We start from the raw sequence: 16,662 nt of genomic DNA, 5'->3' as shown, positions 1-16,662 counted from the left end.
CTCTTAGTAATCTCGATATAGCAAGAATGTAGAATTTAATCAAAGCCAGTGAAGTCCTTTCGTCTTATCACACTCGACCGCTATCGTTTACTATCTGAAAAATAAAAAGGGCAATATCGCGAACCCAATGTAGCGTTGCATGACCGGCATGGATCGATTGTAGCTCATTATAGCATTTTGAACGTATCTTTAAAGGAGTAAAAAATATACGTACAGAATTCAATCAGGTTAAAGCAGTAAGTTCTAGCTCAATTTGCATTATAGACGCTCATCTTTCAAGGTGTTCAAATAGCTCTAGAGCAATCAATTACATTTTCATTATCGCATTAAAAATGGCTGGATCTCTATTTCTGTCTAACTAACTACTGTCCTCTGTCAATCAGCCTTGACTCGGCGATGCAGTATGATCTATATGCTTGACTATCCTCCAAGGTAAATATCCCATAGAGTAGTATTGCTATGCCATGTATGTTCGCGTATTGACTCTGTATTGACTAAGCTGACGTTATAATAAAGCTTAAGCTAACGTTGTGCTGTCATTTAACAATGCATTGTCTGTCAACGTGCAACCCAGTTGCCGAAATAGGATCTGTCACTTGTGATTGGCCAAATAGAAAGAAGCGGGGTTCGGCGAGCGACACATCGAAGCCAGCACACCGTCAGCCAAACCCATCTTTCCTCAATCATCATTTGATCTGACTTGTAACAAAGGGGAAGAAAGTCTAAGCAATTAGCAACAGGAGGCTTGTCTAATAATTCATTCACTCATTTTCAACATACAAGCTTCTTCTTCTTCCTTTCTGTGTTATAATCCCCCCCCTCCCATCGTTTGTCATCTGCATAAAGTAGAGCTCCTGTGCACGTAAGTCACTTCTCTCATTTCGACGGAAATTCAGGCACACAACCATCTACTCCGGCATGAGAACGACTTTTACTATCGAGATTCGAAAGCACATTTTCACGCCATGCGTCGTCTTCATCCCCTACGACCTTCCAATTATTGTAATCAGTGGCAAATTCAACAATCCCGGCACTGGACCTACGTCATTACCTGTCAGTCCTTCTTTTGAATTCACCACTGACATTGTCATCCTTGTTTTCAGTTAGTTTTTAAGAGCTTCTACTCAGCTTGGTGAATTGTTTCGGGTAGTTGTTGACGATACAAGGGCAGACTTACTAGGTCGGTGAACGTTGGCCCCAAACGTTCTGCATTTTTTCCTACTCTCCTTAATAAGCTCTTGATAGCCTTTACATCCACCACTGTAAGTAATTCGGTATCAAACAAGAACAGAAAAATGGTTCATCAGCCGAGATAGACAACCATGTAATTGACAAGAACCCCTCTGTCGACTGCATATTGACTGACTTATCGTACCATTTGTTTCTCAGATATTATTATCCACTCCACCCCCCATTATCCTCATGTCGGACAGTACTCACCCAGTGTTGGCATCATCACAAGCGTCCATCATTAAGCATGCGGAAAAGCCTCGCTTTGGGCAGATCTCGTAAGTGATGATTTCAAAATTTGCGGAATGTGAATATATTTGATGTTTCCTCATGCTCACGTTCAATATTGCTAGCCCCGATGCCTATGGTCAGTATCAGAACCCATCAGCGGTGGCTATCCCTGGAGCGACAATGATGGCAAGTCATTATGGTCAAGGAAATGGAATTCCAACCACTTTCCAACAACCAAATCCGTCCGCATTTACAGCGTATTCCAGCGGCAACTTATCTTCATCCTACGGTAACATGAATCAGTATCATCATATGAACGGTACTCAGGGAATGCTTAACACGAATGGTCAGCTGCAATACGCCAACCCACCTTTGGCTACGTCTCCTTCGGCGTCTTCTTTGGCATCTCCGTTTTCAACTCCTCAATTTTCCAATGCTACGCCGTACTCACATCACGTCGGTCAACAAAATGCAGGTCAAATGCAATCTGTGCCAAACCAATCAGCACGAACCGTTTACATTGGCAACATCCCGGCTGAGACTACGATTAGTGAGGTTTTGGATTTGGTTAAATCTGGCATTATTGAAGCTGTTCGAACATTTCCCGAGAAGAGCTGCGCCTTTATCACCTTTGTTGATGGAGCTGCTGCCGCTCACCTTTATCATGAAGCTAATACCAAGAGATTGGCGGTCAATGGCAATGAACTCAAGGTGGGATGGGGTAAACCCAACGGCGGCTCGCCTAGTTTGCATGTCGCGCTTCAGAGTGGCGCCACTCGAAACGTTTACCTCGGTGACCTGGATGATAATGTGACAGAGCAAACTTTGAGAGATCAATTATCAAAGTTTGGTTACATTGAACACGTCAAAATTTTGCGGGAAAGAAATATCGCTTTTGTTCACTTTTTGAGCATTGCTAGCGCTATTCGATGTGTTAACAACCTGCCCAACGATGCCAAGTGGGCATCTCGTCGTGTCAACTATGGCAAAGACAGATGTGCCTATCGACCCAAAATGACTCAGATGCACCCTTCACAGCCCTATGCGCCCGCGTCATCTGGCAATTATCAAGTTCCTTTCGGCTCTATCAGCTACGATCCATTCACGGGGACCACGATTGATTCGTACGGTAACCACTCCTCTTCGTTGTATCATAGCAATGCGTCTATTGCTGCCATCGCAAACCGCACAATATACCTTGGGAATATTCACCCGGATACAACCACTGAAGAAATCTGCAATGTTGTTCGCGGCGGTATTTTGAACCACATTCGCTATATGCCCGATAAGCATATTGCGTTCATTGCCTTTGTCGACCCATCGTTGGCGCTCAACTTTTATAGTCAAGCAAGCTACCATGGTATTGTCATCAAAAACCGAAGACTCAAGGTTGGCTGGGGCAAACCATCTGCATTGTCTGCATCCGTGATAGCAGCGGTACAGAACGGAGGATCGCGCAATGTATACCTGGGCAATATTGATGAAACCATTACAGAAGACAAACTTCGACAGGATTTTGGCGAATATGGCGATATTGAATTGGTCAACACCCTTAAGGAGAAGAATTGTGCCTTTGTCAATTTCACTAGCATTGCATCCGCTGTTCGAGCTATTGATGGTATTCGATCTAAGGACGAGTATAAAAAATTCAGAATCAACTATGGTAAGGATCGTTGCGGCAACCCTCCCCGTATGCACAAGTCCGGCGGCTCCACCATAGAATCTGTTTCTACCGGTCTCATCCCCGTCATCAATGGTCATGCTGAAGTCGACCATCCTGCTGACTCTGGTATACCAATTTCTATTGACGAACATCCTGACACTATTACTGATGTCATTGGATCCGTATTAGTTTAAGTAAGTAGATGGAATGCTGTTCCACTAGCGTTACGTTGGCTAATCAGCATGATTTTGTTTAGGCTACATGGTTGTTACAGCACTTTGACTTGGAAGGCCGTGCGTATCGAAGCAGCTCGTTTTTTTCTTTCTTCCTTTTAATTGTTCTCATTAGACTCTGCTTTTTCTCCTTCTTTTTTCTATTTTTTTATCGGCATATTTACTTGCTTTTCGTTTAGTGTTGCCTTGCGATTGCATCCCGTAGACTTCTTTTCTTCAGTTTCAGCGAGCATGGTTTATGTTTTCAATGCTGAAGCTTTTATAATTGAGCTATGCCATCATCTTTACTTTGTGTACTGCTAGCCTTGTTACTGTGCTAATTTCTTTCTCAACACCCATCGAGTATATAATAGCCGTGAGGCAAATAAAAAAGACGCCATGATTTTAAGCTTAATGCAGCCGGCATTCAATTTAAATTGTCTAATATCGCCTTGCAGAATGTCGCCATAACTTGAGATATGGTGAATTCTGTTGCCCTTCCCCTGGTCGGTCGATCATTGGGAAGGGTTGTACAGCAGTTGGTACTTTTTGTTTCTAGGCACTCCACATTTGTAAGAAACAATAGTGTGCTACGGTAAACACCGGCATGCAGCTTGGGTGGAGTATTTAGGTAAATTTTGCTGACATCACAAAGATAAGGCATCACAGAGATGTTTCTTCTTTCGAAACCTTAAGGGACCTGAAATGGTCTGACTTCGTGGTTTCTGCAAATATACCTACAAAGATATATGATGGCCAATGGCAATGGTTGGCTTGCCAAAAAAATTAATATCTGTTTCAGAAGGCGTGCAGCATCTTCGGATAAACTAAAGTCCTGGTCCACGCGGCTGTAGGCATCCTCCATCCATGCCCACATAGAAGCAAAGGGCCATATCTTAGTCGGAGAACGTGGTGTAACCTATAGCATGTGCCAACTGTTTGCATAGGATGGATATAGTACAGGCTACTACACGATTAGAGCGGGTATTCCATTGCAGCGGCCAATGAGATTTCAAGCATCTCGCGTAATGTCTTCAACAACCCGTGTGGCAAACTCCGCAGTCGACTGCAGGCTAGAGCAAGACTAGGGTAAGTGGTGTTGGAAAAGATTGAACGGAAAACAACAAGTGATAATCTGGGATGTAGACGATGGTAAATTGTTAAGCTTACGGGGAATCATGTTGGCGGTGAGAACAAGGTAGACAGTAAATTACAAGTTATCGTGGGACTATCTGAGAAAATGTAACAAATTGTATCACGCAATTTTGGTTTCAATTGTTTCAAAAAGTTTGGGTTCTAAAGCGAAGTCGAAAAATTTTTCGGTAGCAGCTCGCCCATTGAATAAAAGCCTGATCAGATCAGATTTTGATCGCCAATATCTACAACCCTTTTCTTCTTTCTTACTTACTGTCTCAGTCAATCCGGGTCTCTGGCCACAACAAAGTACTTCGTTTTTACCCACTTTTAACACTTACAACTACTCATCACCAGCCATTATGGATTCGGAGAAGACTCAACAAGGCGATTTTTGCCGCACCATCCATGATGAAAGCTTATCAGAGGAATCTATCTCGGTCAACGAACCTCATCATTTGAAGCGTAACCTTAAGGCCCGTCATATTCAGGTAAAGAACAGAACAGAAGCGGTTTTCATGGTGGAACATGAAACGCTGATCCTGCTTAATTTATACAGATGATTGCCCTTGGTGGTACCATTGGTACGGGTCTTTTCGTTGCTTCGGGAAAAGCCATCGCCACAGGTGGACCTGCTGGTTCTTTGCTCGCTTACATGGTTGTTGGTATTCTTGTCTTTTGCGTCATGATGTCGCTTGGTGAAATGGCCGCTTTCATTCCTATTGCTGGAAGTTTTGGTCATTTTGCCACTCGATATGTCGATTCCTCTATGGGATTTTGCGTCGGATGGGTCTACTGGGCCAATTGGGCTGTCGGTGTCGCTGTCGAATTAACTGGAGTTGCTATGATCATGGAATACTGGATCGATAGCATCAACAGTGTTGTATGGAGTATTATCGCCCTCGTCATTGTCGCTTGTTTCAATTTGTTTTCCGTCAAAGGCTATGGCGAAGTCGAATACTGGTTCTCGTTCGTTAAAGTCGTCACTGTCGTCATTTTCATTATTGTCGGGCTTTGTGTCGACACTGGATCGATTGGCGGTACGAACTATGGCGCTAGTAACTGGCACATTCCCGGTGCTCCATTCCACGATGGTTTCCTTGGTTTCTTCAACTGTCTTATCGCTGCCGCCTTCTCCTTCAATGGTGTGGAAATTGTCGGTATTACAGCTGGAGAAAGTGCCAACCCCCATAAGACTGTTCCCTCCGCCGTCAAGCAGGTCTTTGTCAGAATCGTCTTGTTCTACGTTATGACCATTCTCGTCATCGGTCTGAACATTCCATATACCGATCCACGACTTTTGAGTGCTTCTGGAACAAACGTCGCTGTTTCTCCATTCACGCTCGTCTTCGAAATGGCTGGTGCCGCTTGGGCAGCTGACGTGATGAATGCTATTTTACTGGTTACCATGATTTCCGCTGCCAACAGTGGTGTCTACTCTTCCAGCCGTACCCTTATGGCTTTAGCTCAGGACGGAAAGGCTCCCAAGTTCTTCACCTTTGTCAATCGCTTTGGTATTCCTATCTGGGCTGTGTTAGCCAGTTGCTTGATTGGTTGTCTTGCCTTTTTGACCTCCCTCTTCGGATCCGGCGTCGTCTTCAACTGGCTCACCAATTTGACCAGTGTTGCTGGTTTGATCACATGGGTTATCATTTCTCTTACCCATCTTCGATTCAGAAAGGGACTTTTGGCACAAGGCTATGACCTCAAGAGCCTTCCTTATGTTTCCTTGCTTCATCCTTTCTGCGACATCTTCTCCATTGTCATTGGTATCATCGTTATCTTTGGTCAAGGTTACAAGACTTTCACTACAAACCCCATCGATGCCAGCAACGTCATTGCCGCCTATATCGGTCTCATCTTTGGTATCGTTCTCTATGTTGGTCATAAGGTCGTTCGTCGCCCCGCTTTTGTAAAATTGCATGAGATGGATTTCGAAACTGGTCGTATTCCACGAACCAAGGAAGAGGAAGATGGCACTGATGGAATGTATGATGAAAACGGTAACCCTGTTCCCAGATGGAAGAGGTACTACCGCAAGGCACTCAACATCATCGCCTAAATATGCATCACAAATTCACGGACCCAATGCTTTTTTCAACAAAATAACATTGTACATACTTCTATATCCATTCAATTTATGCTCTATTGACTCATCAATTGTCACCTCAATATCAGTATACAGAATGATAGCCATTTTTTTTATCTTTGTATATTATAAACCCTTAGAATAAAATTCAAGAAACACTATTTTTTCAACAAATCATCTACTTGGCACACATTGGAAATGATGTATAGGTGTGCAGCGGACCGTATCAATTCACGCTTGATCGGTGTAGCTTAACCTGTCTAGCATACGGTAGGAGAATGGTGGTTACTCCGTTACTAGTCCATATGGATGGACGGCAAAATGAGCAACGGCAGACACACAAAACCATTCACACTGTATGCGCCATTTTCTTTTCAACTTCTATTGGTCTATTTGCAATTGAATCAGTTTTGAAGGGATACAAATATACAGGATGGGATTTTTTTTTTTTCAGTACGATACACGGTATCAATGACAAAATATTATGATGGGAAAAAAAAATGGGATTGACGTAGATAGTAAGATTGGCAGGTGGTTAGAAACGATTTACCACGTCTTCTTGCCACTACCTAAGCCGTACTTTTCAAGGATTTTTCGTGGATTGGTGATGCCGCGGACTTCTCCCTGAGCAACAATCGTAGCATCACCGCTACCACCACTAGTAACCGACACAGCTCCACGGACAATGCGACTGGCGACTTGAGCAAGCTTATCCAAATCTACGGCGTCAATCTTGCTGAGCATTTCATCGATACCAGTCTTCTTTCCTTGGACTTGCACTTGGCGACCCAGGTCTTCAAGCTGGACCATTCTACTCTCAAGGTTCATAAGCAAAGAGCTCTTGAGCTGGTTCTTGGCACGGTTTAGTTCCGTCTTGTTGACGCCAAGATGGCCAACGTCTTGTCTAGCAACGAGATCCAATTCTCTGCACACAACTTCTAATAATACGCTAGCGTATTCGGGTCGGCATGACGCGGCAATACCAAAGAGGCCAGAGTCAGTATAGCAGTGATTGAAAGCGGTACATGACTCAACCCAATAATGTTGGTTGAGAACATTTGTGAAGAGTCGTGAGTACATTCCTTTGCCTGGTCCACCCGCTGAAAATGATCCACCACCACCCAAAAGAATCTGCAAAGTGGCCAAGGCGTAGATATCGTCGTCATGAATTGGCAAGCCTTCAAAGGCAACTTGAACATGCGTGAAAGGTTGCTCGGGAGATTCCACTAATTCAATTCCACCGGTATAGTATGCAGGTTGTGTAGCCAGACTTTCAGGATTCTGGGCTTTGGAAGAGCTGAAAAGCGATTGAACGAATGAAGTGCCTTTGCCTTGTCGTTGTTGGATGATTTTATGAGTTTCTACAGAATCCAATGGCGTTGCAGACGCTGGGATGCTACCGAAGTATTGCTCTGCCATCTTGACGGCTGCATCGTGCTCGGTACCACACACTGCCACTACCATGCGTTCGGGTCGGTACCATGTCTTCATATAATCCTTGATCAACTCGGGGGTCATAGCGGCAAGGTTGTCTGGTGGGCAGAGCAATGGGTTGCCGAGGGTGTTTCCTTTGAAGGCAACGGTGTGAAGAATTTCCGGCAAGATCATTTCCGGCTTGGACCAAATATCCTGAATTTCATACAACGCTGTTTGTCGCTGCTCCTCAACCTCATCAGGAGCGATGCATGGGTTACGAATAACATCAGCAAAGATAGACATGACTTGTGGGACGTCCTGGTTGAACACGGCTGATTGGTACATGATGGATTCACGAGACGATGAACACATTATGTTTCCACCAAGTGACTCTAGCTTGGACAACATATCATCAGCAGTAGCATTGGTGGTGCTCTAATGGGAAGAATGACAAGCAAGTTTGTTAGCGTGTGTAAGACATGGCTCCAGTCTGTCCGTCCTTCCAAACCCGCCAATAGGTCGAATTTCCTCTCTTACCTTAAAGGCAAGTCTGTCCAAAATATGGCTCACACCGCGAGTAGAGGTAGATTCATAACGACTACCAGCATCTACGTACACACCGACGGCTGAAAAATGACCAGGCGTGTTTTCTGAAGCGACTCGCACGCCGTTGGGAAGGGTTGTGACTTTGCTTAAGCCGGTAGAAGACTTTGAGAATTCTTGAACAATAGTGGGATACTTGGAAGCCTCATTCAACTTTGGCTATGGAATTGAAGCGAGAGAGGAGGAAAGCGTTAGTACACTTGTTTAACCTTTAATGAGTTTGGTCATGACAATCAACCGCTATACCTTAATTTCCTCAGGCTGCTGAAGAGTGGAACGGGTTCTTGCGAGAATAGAACCTGTGCTCGCCTTCCAGTTGACGGAAGACGACTTTAATATGGACTTGCCAGATCGAGTGGCAGCTTGCCAAAGTTGATTGGACATGGGAGTATAAAAAGTGAACACCCAGGGCGAGCAGCAAGCACGGTTAACAATTTCGAAAAGAAAGTCACAGCCAGGCACTTTGGAAATGACTCAAAAAACACAATATCCATTTCGCTCCGAAGACCTTCTGCATCCTTCCTGCGTCTTCCACTCACAGGTATGAAATGAACAGAACTTAAGGGTTCATATTGTGAATATCAATGGTTATCGCGGGCAGTGTCTACGGGAGCATTTCTGTCTTTCTGCGAACCGCCCGTGACCCCCTTAGCCAAAAACCATTTGCATAGAGTCTCAGTATCAAAGTAATTAGAAAAGAAAATTTTCATTGGATTATAGAATAAAGCTACGTAAGGGTTATAGACAGTCAGCCGGCGAATGAATCACACAGCTGATGGTGACGGAGGAGAGAAAGGAACAATTGCGTGAGGGGGATATTCAATACATGCTAAATCATGGCATCTCTATAGTCTAAGCTAGAAATCTACCAGCTTGATGTAGGGTCACTCTGGGGTCTCTTCACCCATATATTCGACATGATTACTGTCGGTCTCATAGATCTTCACTCTGTACAGTCTGGCGGTGCGCACGGGCGCATTGGCATGCACCATGTATATCTTTTGAAATTCATTCCAAATGTAAATGGCTAGATTTTCCGTGGTGCTTGGTTTGTTGAAAAAATATTCCACGTCCTTATCCAAATTTCGATGATCAAGGTTCTCCATCACCACTTGAAGACACTCCTTCAAATCCTTGATATTGATGACCATACCTGTCACAGGGTCGACCTTTCCTTTCATTGTCACTTCCACTATGAAATCAATTGCGTTAGTTCTGAAGGAAAAATCATCATGTCCCCTTACTTTGCGTACCTTTGTAGTTGTGACCATGAGAGTTGGGATGGTTGCATTTGCCATATATAGCCAAGTTGTCTTCTGCATTCATAAGAGGAGAATGCAGTCGATGAGCGGCGGAAAAGGACTCACATCGAGTAATGTAAGAGTAATGAGGCATGATTTCTGTTGAAGAAAAACGCCTTCAAGCTGTCAGTTGGACGAATTTTCTCACCCTTTCTTCCCTTAAAGCAGCCGAAGAAAATCTTACATCAGCCAGTTAAAAGGTTGAATTGCATCATAGAATCCACGGGGAGTGAAAATTTTGCAATGACACATTTTTTTTTTTTTTTCAAGGTAAAGAAGAGGGACAAGGCACCATTCTTTCAATCTTTCTCTCTCTCTCTCCATCTCTAATTGCGTAGGGCATTCATTTTCCCTTCCTCTTAAAAACTACAAAAAAAACTTTTTTTTCTTCTTGTTCATCACAAAAAAAAAAAGTTAACCCAAAAAAACCAACAAAACTATCAAAAAAAAAACTTCATTCGTAATGTCTTCTCCAGCATCCAACCCAACTCCCGCTGAGTCCGTTCAGCAACAACAGGGCAATGCTGCCAATGAGCAACAGCAAGCCCAGGGTAACTTTACCCCCGCCGCTGCTGGTGCCACTGCATCTGCTTCTCTTTACGTCGGTGAGCTCGATCCCACCGTCACCGAGGCCATGCTCTTCGAAATGTTCAACATGATTGGACCTGTTGCCAGTATCCGTGTTTGCCGTGATGCTGTCACCAGACGTAGCTTGGGCTATGCCTACGTCAACTTCCACAATGTCGTTGATGGTAAGTGGTTGATGTCTTTTTTTTTTTTCTTATTGTTGTTATTTTTTTTTTCTTTCGGGCCATTGTATAATCCTACATTTTTTTTTTCTCTAAACCGGTCACTCACTCAACCAAATTTCTCTCCCCAGGTGAACGTGCTTTGGAAAGCCTCAACTACACCTTGATCAAGGGTAAGCCTTGCCGCATCATGTGGTCCCAGCGTGATCCCGCTCTTCGCAAGACTGGCTCTGGTAACATCTTCATCAAGAACTTGGATGCTACCATTGACAACAAGGCTCTTCATGATACTTTCTCTGCCTTCGGTAACATCTTGTCCTGCAAGGTTGCCATGGAAGATGGTTCCAGCAAGGGCTATGGTTTCGTCCACTACGAAACCCATGAAGCTGCCGAGAATGCCATCAAGCATGTCAACGGTATGTTGTTGAACGACAAGAAGGTCTTTGTCGGTCACCACATCCCCAAGAAGGAGCGTCAATCCAAGATTGATGAGATCAAGGCTAACTTCACCAACATCTACGTCAAGAACCTCGACACTGAAGTCACTGATGAGGAATTCCATGATATGTTCGCTCAGTATGGTGCTATCACCTCTGCTGTCATCCAGAGAGATGAAGATGGTAAGTCTAAGGGCTTCGGTTTCGTTAACTTCGAGGACCATGAAGCTGCCAAGACTGCTGTTGAGGAACTCCATGAGAAGGAAGTCAATGGTAAGGCTTTGTTCGTCTCCCGTGCTCAAAAGAAGGCTGAGCGTGAGGATGAGCTCAAGAAGCAATACGAGCAAGCTAAGCTCGAGAAGATGAGCAAGTACCAAGGTGTCAACTTGTACGTCAAGAACATTGATGATGATATTGATGATGAGAAGCTCCGTCAAGAGTTCTCCGTCTATGGTGCCATCACCAGCGCCAAGGTTATGCGTGATGACAAGACCGGTGCCAGCAAGGGATTCGGTTTCGTCTGCTTCTCTGCTCCTGATGAAGCTACCAAGGCTGTTACTGAAATGAACGGCCGTATGATTGGTTCCAAGCCCATCTATGTCGCTCTTGCTCAACGTAAGGATGTTCGTCGCAGCCAACTTGAAGCTCAAATGGCTCAACGCAACCAAATCCGCATGCAACAAGCTATGCCTATGCCTGGTGCCCCTGGTTACATGCCCGGTGCTCCCATGTTCTATGCTCCTCCTGGTGGTTTCATGCCCCAAGGTCAACGTCCCGTTTTCCCCCAGAACGGTATGGTTGCTCGTCCCCGCTGGGGTCCTCAACCCCAACAAGGTCAGCAAATGCCTATGCCCGGTTACCCTCAGGTTCCTCAAGGCTTTGCTCCTAACATGCAAGGTCGTCCCCAACGTGGTCCCCGTCCTCCTCGTGGTGGTGGTGCTCCTCAAGCTGGTGGTCGTCCTCAACCTGCTGGTCAGAATGGTCCCGGTCGCAAGTTTGGTAACCAACAGCGCCCTAACGCTCCCAACGGTGCCCAAGCTGAAACTCCCGCTGGTCCTCAAGCTTTGACCGCTGCTGCTCTTGCTGCTGCTCCCCCGGAGATGCAAAAGCAAATGCTCGGTGAACGTCTTTACCCCTTGATCCACCAACAGCAACCCGAATATGCTGGTAAGATCACCGGTATGCTTCTCGAGATGCAAACTTCCGAGCTCTTGCATCTTTTGGAAGACAACGAAGCCCTTGAGAGCAAGATCACTGAGGCTGTCGAGGTTCTTGAAGAGCATCTTGATGAAGCCCCCGAAGCTTCTGAGGAGACCAAGGCTTAAGCCTCCCTCATTCTTTTTCTCTGGGAAGGGAAACGCTCAAATCCTTTTTGTTTCTTTAATGTCTTTGTACATGCATTTGCTAGTCCACCTAATAGCATAGCCCCCGACCTTTTGATTCAAACATGTCAGAGTAGAAACAGGATTTTTAATACATGCAATAGAGAGATTGTTAAAAGAACCCGTTCGTTCGTTGGTGTCGATGATGTTTAGGTTGGGTGAAAGGTGGAGACCATGGGCCAATTCTTCAACTTACTTTACATCGTCATGATATCTTTTTGTTTATTTGTTCTAACGTTTCATTCTCTGTCTGTCAAACCGGGAATCATTCCCCTCAAATATGGTATGCGAAAAATATGAATAGTGGGGAGAATAATGGTACATAGAATGGGGGGGGGGTGAAATTAATACAGATTATCTAAGTATCCACGAACACGCAGGGCGACCTCGACTTCACATCATGGGTGGCATGGCTGTTGGTGACATGATCGGTTGATACTCCACCATCACATAGTAATTGTCTTTCTTCTTCTTCTTATCTTTCTTCTCCTCACGGCGCTCCCATTTATGATGATGATGAGAATGTCTTGGCTGTAAACTTTGGTTGTAGCCGAACGGCGATGATATGTTCTGCATATGTGAAAGGATTGGCGACGCTATGCCATGCGGCGCAGGCTGTTGCGCTGGTTGTGATTGTCCATATGGAGCAGGTGGTTGCGATTGTCCATATGGAGCTGGCTGAGATTGCCCATATGGCGCAGCCGACTGAGCTGTCAGTTGTAGTGGTTGTGCAAACGTGGGTGAAGGTTCTGATGGCTGTTGATCACGTTGACCAAAAGATCCTTCAGGCGAGCTGATGTGCCCATACGACTCATTATAAACTGGCGATTTATGCTGGCTTCCTGATGATAGCCCCGTTGACTGAGACGATTGAGATGAATGGGAGGATGAGAGAGAATTTCCTCGATCAAGGTCATTTTGAGATGCTTGCGGGTGATGATACTGAGGGACTGGTGAGTAGGGTGGATATTCGCTCATCATCTGTGGTGTTGAGCCATAGAGTGGCAAAGATGGTGTGGTAAAGAAGGTTGGATCGTCTTCCATGGGTGGCCCACTGATTCTTGATGTACCTTGGATTAATACGACATTTACGCCACGTTGGTGGAAGAACACAGCATTCCAGATATCCACTAAACTCGCGACTTTCCCAAGCGTGCCTTTCATCAACCCGTTCTCAATCACCGTGGTAAGCGTATGTCCGATAAAGCCCACATAGCGTGTGACAGGAAATACAGACGAGACCACTTTTTGACCTCCAGACAGCTTGCCCATAAATGCCAAGTCGTCCAGAAACTGCTTCCATTCCTTTGCGCGAATATCGTGTGAGCCAAGCTGTGCGCTAGGAAATGCTTTTGGAAACCCGTCTTCGAGATGTTTACCCAGACTGCGTATGTAAAAAGTAGCAAAAGGCTGTGGAGGGGTAGAGAACTGAGCTTGGCGATCAAAGAACTCGGGTGGATTGTTCAGGGGATCTCTTGTAAACTTATTAGACAACTTTCGTTGCATCGACTCGAAAAATGCTCCCTTCGACTCCTCTTCTTCCATCACTTGGGATATGTTACTACCCACTTCGGGAGTATACTGCATCGGCGCCGATCGAGTGGAATTTTTGGCTTGTATCAGACCACGTTGCTCTACAGGACTTTGACTTCCCGGCAATGGCTTGTCCTTCAAACTGTAACCAGGATCAGGTGCGTTTGGCTTCATAACAGGATACGAAGGTGGTCCTGGCTCTATAGACTCGTCATAGGCTTGGGGCTTCATAGGTACAGAAATATCATCGTCGTAAGCATGCGGTTTTTCCGGTGTTACGGTGATGACTGGCTCTGGATAGACTTGATCTTTGGTTGGCGATGGTGTTGCTTGGGCAATATGAACTGGCAACTCTTGACTCATTTTCTAGTGAAAGAGATAAAAAAGAAAAAGAAGAGCCGTGTCGCGGTTATTTTATAGCGTAATTTTTGTTAATTGCCTTTTTCAGCCATGGCCAACTTTTTCTTGGCCATGGCCAAAGCCTCAAGCCAGATGCAAACCTAGTTTTACATCGTTAGCCTCAAAGCGCTTGATGCCTAAACGCTCATCATTCAGTTGGTACGTTCTGATATGACATCAATTAAAATGAGCGGTGAGCGGTGAATTATGTCTGTGTTTGGAAAAGGAGGCTGTGCAATGCAGGAGCACAGAGCTATTTGCAATTTTAGTGTTAGCGCCATACTGCCTGAACAAAAAGTGGTTTGTATTGAAGAAGTAGTTGAAACGAAAGTTCTTGGTAAGGTGGACTAATATACGCGTGTTCTATAAAGCAGTGATGGAAATCTAAAAAGTACAGGATGTGTGATCCGAGATAAAATTCTCTGTTTAAAATTGTCGATATTCAATCAGAAGGAAAAAGGGTTGTTGCGTTCTCATGAAAGCACCAGGGTTTTTACGCTGGTCCTTCTTATCTTGCTTCATTTGCTTTTTCAGATTCTTCTGTCTTCTACGTTCTTTCACATCGATAAGCGCCCCAAGAGCATAGTCCTTGAGACTTTCTTCACCGTTGTCTTCGTCGTCGGATATAGTCTCAAGTCCTTGGTACGAATTTGGTCCAGTGATAGGGAATGGCCCATGCATTAAAGTCATATTAACGCCTCGTTGGTTGAAAAAATAGTTATTCCAAACATCAACCAAACTGGCAGCTTGTCTTGTGCTTCCACCAGGAGTACCGTTTTGGGCTCCCATCATGCCAGCCAAACCTCGGCGACCACTAAAGCCTCCTTGAATGCCACTGGTTTGTATGTTCTGTCCAGTGCCATAACGAGCGGATATAGCTATATCTTGAATAAAGCGAATCCAATCTTCTTCAGGTACGTCATGTGAGCTAAGAGCATAACTCGGGTACATCATGGGGAAACCAGCATCGAGACGAGGTCCAGCGCAAGGGATTTGAACAGGGGAAAAAGGACTTGGCTGTTGGTAGTACTGTGGTGCTCGAGAAAAACATTCTGGAGGTGGGTCTAGAGGTCTGCGCTGTTGTTGGCCGGGACTGTTCAATAGGGCGTCCAACAAACCACCCTGTCGAAGTGGGAGATTGGACATAATGGCTCGACTTGTGTTAGCAAAATTAGAATACTGCGGCTGTTGCATCATACGTGGTGGTTGTGGGGATGGCTGACGATATTCTTGTTGTGAATCTGGGTAAGTATGGGGTTTCCCATGTTGAGAGGTCACATTGGATGTATAGTTGCCGGAGCTTTGGTTATCATAGGACCCGGAAGGCTGCGAGTAGGCAGGTGGAGCATTTGGATATGTATTAGGGTACCCCGAACCGTAGTTGTTCGCTGTGGGCATTCTTTTTTCGACGAGATTGGTTATTCGCTGCATATGGTCAAAATGGATTGAGGTTAGCCAGTGTCAATATATACAAAACGTGGTGCGGATTCTTTTCTCCCAAAAAGTCCAATTTTCCATCCCGCTCAAAGGGAGACGCTAAATTGGGCTGAGCCCGCCTGCCCACATCCATCATCAATTATCCGTTAATCCTTTTTATTTTCTTTTTACAACATATTAATTCACTATAAGCACTCGATTTTCAAATGAAGTCTATAACGGCTATTCCTTGCACTTCTTGTAGGGTTGTTCCAGCTTGACATGTATCCGTCCATCGTGTTCAGGTCGCCTTGAAGTAAAGTGATTTGAATACCATGATCACGGAAGTAGCTAGCATTCCATCGATCAACAAGACATTGTAAGTCAATGCACTTCATACACCAAATGCTTTGTCGGATAGAATGCGTGGTCAATAATTCTAAGCCTGCGTACATCATACTATTCTTTGTTACTTTGAACCCCGACGTGATTTGAGCCTTGTTTTTGACTTCTTGCATGAAAGTGTACCAAGTGTCGGGTGAGATATGAATATGACTGGGAACTTGGCTGTATTCATCTTGAACTTCCCAAAACGGACTTTGATCAAGGATGGGTACGTAGAACGCTTGAAACGGAATGGACGCACGGCCTTGAGCATAACGTGAATCCGGCTGAGGAGTGACTTCTTCGTAAGGCGGGGGAGGAATGTTCACATCATCCGCAGGGAAAGAGACCGATTGGCAAACTTGTTGGTAGTTATTTTCTTGCTTCATATTGTGGTTCTTCTTTACTTTCTCTTTAACAATTGACTTTCTTATACCTTTAGTCATTCATGCTGCCCCAGAGGTAAGACCTGCAATATTACCA

At 44.9% G+C, this 16,662-nt stretch overlaps 8 protein-coding genes across 8 annotated transcripts; 3 read left to right on the top strand and 5 right to left on the bottom strand.

Moving 5' to 3' along the window:
* The first annotated feature begins 1,579 nt into the window (after positions 1-1,579).
* Positions 1,580-3,492, top strand: K450DRAFT_226445 (uncharacterized protein). Its single transcript, XM_051586564.1, has one exon. The coding sequence runs from the start codon at positions 1,642-1,644 to the stop codon at positions 3,316-3,318; it is 1,677 nt and encodes a 558-aa protein (XP_051447696.1). The 5' UTR covers positions 1,580-1,641; the 3' UTR covers positions 3,319-3,492.
* A 1,229-nt stretch (positions 3,493-4,721) lies between these two features.
* Positions 4,722-6,736, top strand: K450DRAFT_226438 (uncharacterized protein). Its single transcript, XM_051586563.1, has 2 exons — positions 4,722-4,961; positions 5,030-6,736. The coding sequence occupies exons 1-2, from the start codon at positions 4,833-4,835 to the stop codon at positions 6,530-6,532; spliced, it is 1,632 nt and encodes a 543-aa protein (XP_051447695.1). The 5' UTR covers positions 4,722-4,832; the 3' UTR covers positions 6,533-6,736.
* Positions 6,737-7,105: 369 nt separating this feature from the next.
* On the bottom strand, positions 7,106-8,680 carry K450DRAFT_170724 (uncharacterized protein; the record flags this gene model as incomplete). The annotated part of the gene is made up of 2 exons (XM_051584123.1): positions 7,106-8,410; positions 8,513-8,680. Coding segments are annotated over 2 exons (1,473 nt in total), but the record flags the coding sequence as incomplete, so codon positions are not given.
* A 459-nt stretch (positions 8,681-9,139) lies between these two features.
* Positions 9,140-10,007, bottom strand: K450DRAFT_226428 (uncharacterized protein). The gene is made up of 2 exons (XM_051586562.1): positions 9,832-10,007; positions 9,140-9,770 (listed from the first exon to the last, which is right to left on the bottom strand). The coding sequence occupies exons 1-2, from the start codon at positions 9,971-9,973 to the stop codon at positions 9,463-9,465; spliced, it is 450 nt and encodes a 149-aa protein (XP_051447693.1). The 5' UTR covers positions 9,974-10,007; the 3' UTR covers positions 9,140-9,462.
* Positions 10,008-10,157: 150 nt separating this feature from the next.
* On the top strand, positions 10,158-12,630 carry K450DRAFT_226424 (uncharacterized protein). Its single transcript, XM_051586561.1, has 3 exons — positions 10,158-10,631; positions 10,760-11,881; positions 11,963-12,630. Exons 1-3 carry the CDS (start codon positions 10,343-10,345, stop codon positions 12,388-12,390), a joined length of 1,839 nt encoding a protein of 612 aa, XP_051447692.1. The 5' UTR covers positions 10,158-10,342; the 3' UTR covers positions 12,391-12,630.
* Positions 12,631-12,643: 13 nt separating this feature from the next.
* On the bottom strand, positions 12,644-14,413 carry K450DRAFT_226420 (uncharacterized protein). The gene has a single exon (XM_051586560.1). The coding sequence runs from the start codon at positions 14,341-14,343 to the stop codon at positions 12,841-12,843; it is 1,503 nt and encodes a 500-aa protein (XP_051447691.1). The 5' UTR covers positions 14,344-14,413; the 3' UTR covers positions 12,644-12,840.
* Positions 14,414-14,653: 240 nt separating this feature from the next.
* K450DRAFT_226418 (uncharacterized protein) lies at positions 14,654-15,830 on the bottom strand. Its single transcript, XM_051586559.1, has one exon. The coding sequence runs from the start codon at positions 15,808-15,810 to the stop codon at positions 14,806-14,808; it is 1,005 nt and encodes a 334-aa protein (XP_051447690.1). The 5' UTR covers positions 15,811-15,830; the 3' UTR covers positions 14,654-14,805.
* Positions 15,831-15,952: 122 nt separating this feature from the next.
* K450DRAFT_226417 (uncharacterized protein) lies at positions 15,953-16,578 on the bottom strand. Its single transcript, XM_051586558.1, has one exon. It carries the CDS (start codon positions 16,566-16,568, stop codon positions 16,002-16,004), a length of 567 nt encoding a protein of 188 aa, XP_051447689.1. The 5' UTR covers positions 16,569-16,578; the 3' UTR covers positions 15,953-16,001.
* Positions 16,579-16,662: the final 84 nt, after the last annotated feature.

The sequence above is a fragment of the Umbelopsis ramanniana genome (genome assembly GCF_025399195.1).
Source record: "Umbelopsis ramanniana AG unplaced genomic scaffold K450scaffold_8, whole genome shotgun sequence".
NCBI lineage: Eukaryota > Fungi > Mucoromycota > Umbelopsidomycetes > Umbelopsidales > Umbelopsidaceae > Umbelopsis > Umbelopsis ramanniana.
Note: the sequence above shows the minus strand (reverse complement) of the source record. Positions and strands in the feature narration are given on the sequence as shown.

Coding starts and splice junctions, on each gene's coding strand:
- K450DRAFT_226445 (XM_051586564.1), top strand. CDS start 1,642: ATGATGGCAAGTCATTATGGTCAAGGAAATGGAATTCCAACCACTTTC.
- K450DRAFT_226438 (XM_051586563.1), top strand. CDS start 4,833: ATGGATTCGGAGAAGACTCAACAAGGCGATTTTTGCCGCACCATCCAT. Junction 4,962..5,029: donor TTAAGGCCCGTCATATTCAG/GTAAAGAACAGA, acceptor TAATTTATACAG/ATGATTGCCCTTGGTGGTAC.
- K450DRAFT_226424 (XM_051586561.1), top strand. CDS start 10,343: ATGTCTTCTCCAGCATCCAACCCAACTCCCGCTGAGTCCGTTCAGCAA. Junction 10,632..10,759: donor CTTCCACAATGTCGTTGATG/GTAAGTGGTTGA, acceptor TTCTCTCCCCAG/GTGAACGTGCTTTGGAAAGC. Junction 11,882..11,962: donor GGTTGCTCGTCCCCGCTGGG/GTCCTCAACCCC, acceptor CTAACATGCAAG/GTCGTCCCCAACGTGGTCCC.
- K450DRAFT_226428 (XM_051586562.1), bottom strand. CDS start 9,973: ATGCCTCATTACTCTTACATTACTCGATGTGAGTCCTTTTCCGCCGCT. Junction 9,771..9,831: donor TCATGGTCACAACTACAAAG/GTACGCAAAGTA, acceptor TTGATTTCATAG/TGGAAGTGACAATGAAAGGA.
- K450DRAFT_226417 (XM_051586558.1), bottom strand. CDS start 16,568: ATGAAGCAAGAAAATAACTACCAACAAGTTTGCCAATCGGTCTCTTTC.
- K450DRAFT_226420 (XM_051586560.1), bottom strand. CDS start 14,343: ATGAGTCAAGAGTTGCCAGTTCATATTGCCCAAGCAACACCATCGCCA.
- K450DRAFT_226418 (XM_051586559.1), bottom strand. CDS start 15,810: ATGCAGCGAATAACCAATCTCGTCGAAAAAAGAATGCCCACAGCGAAC.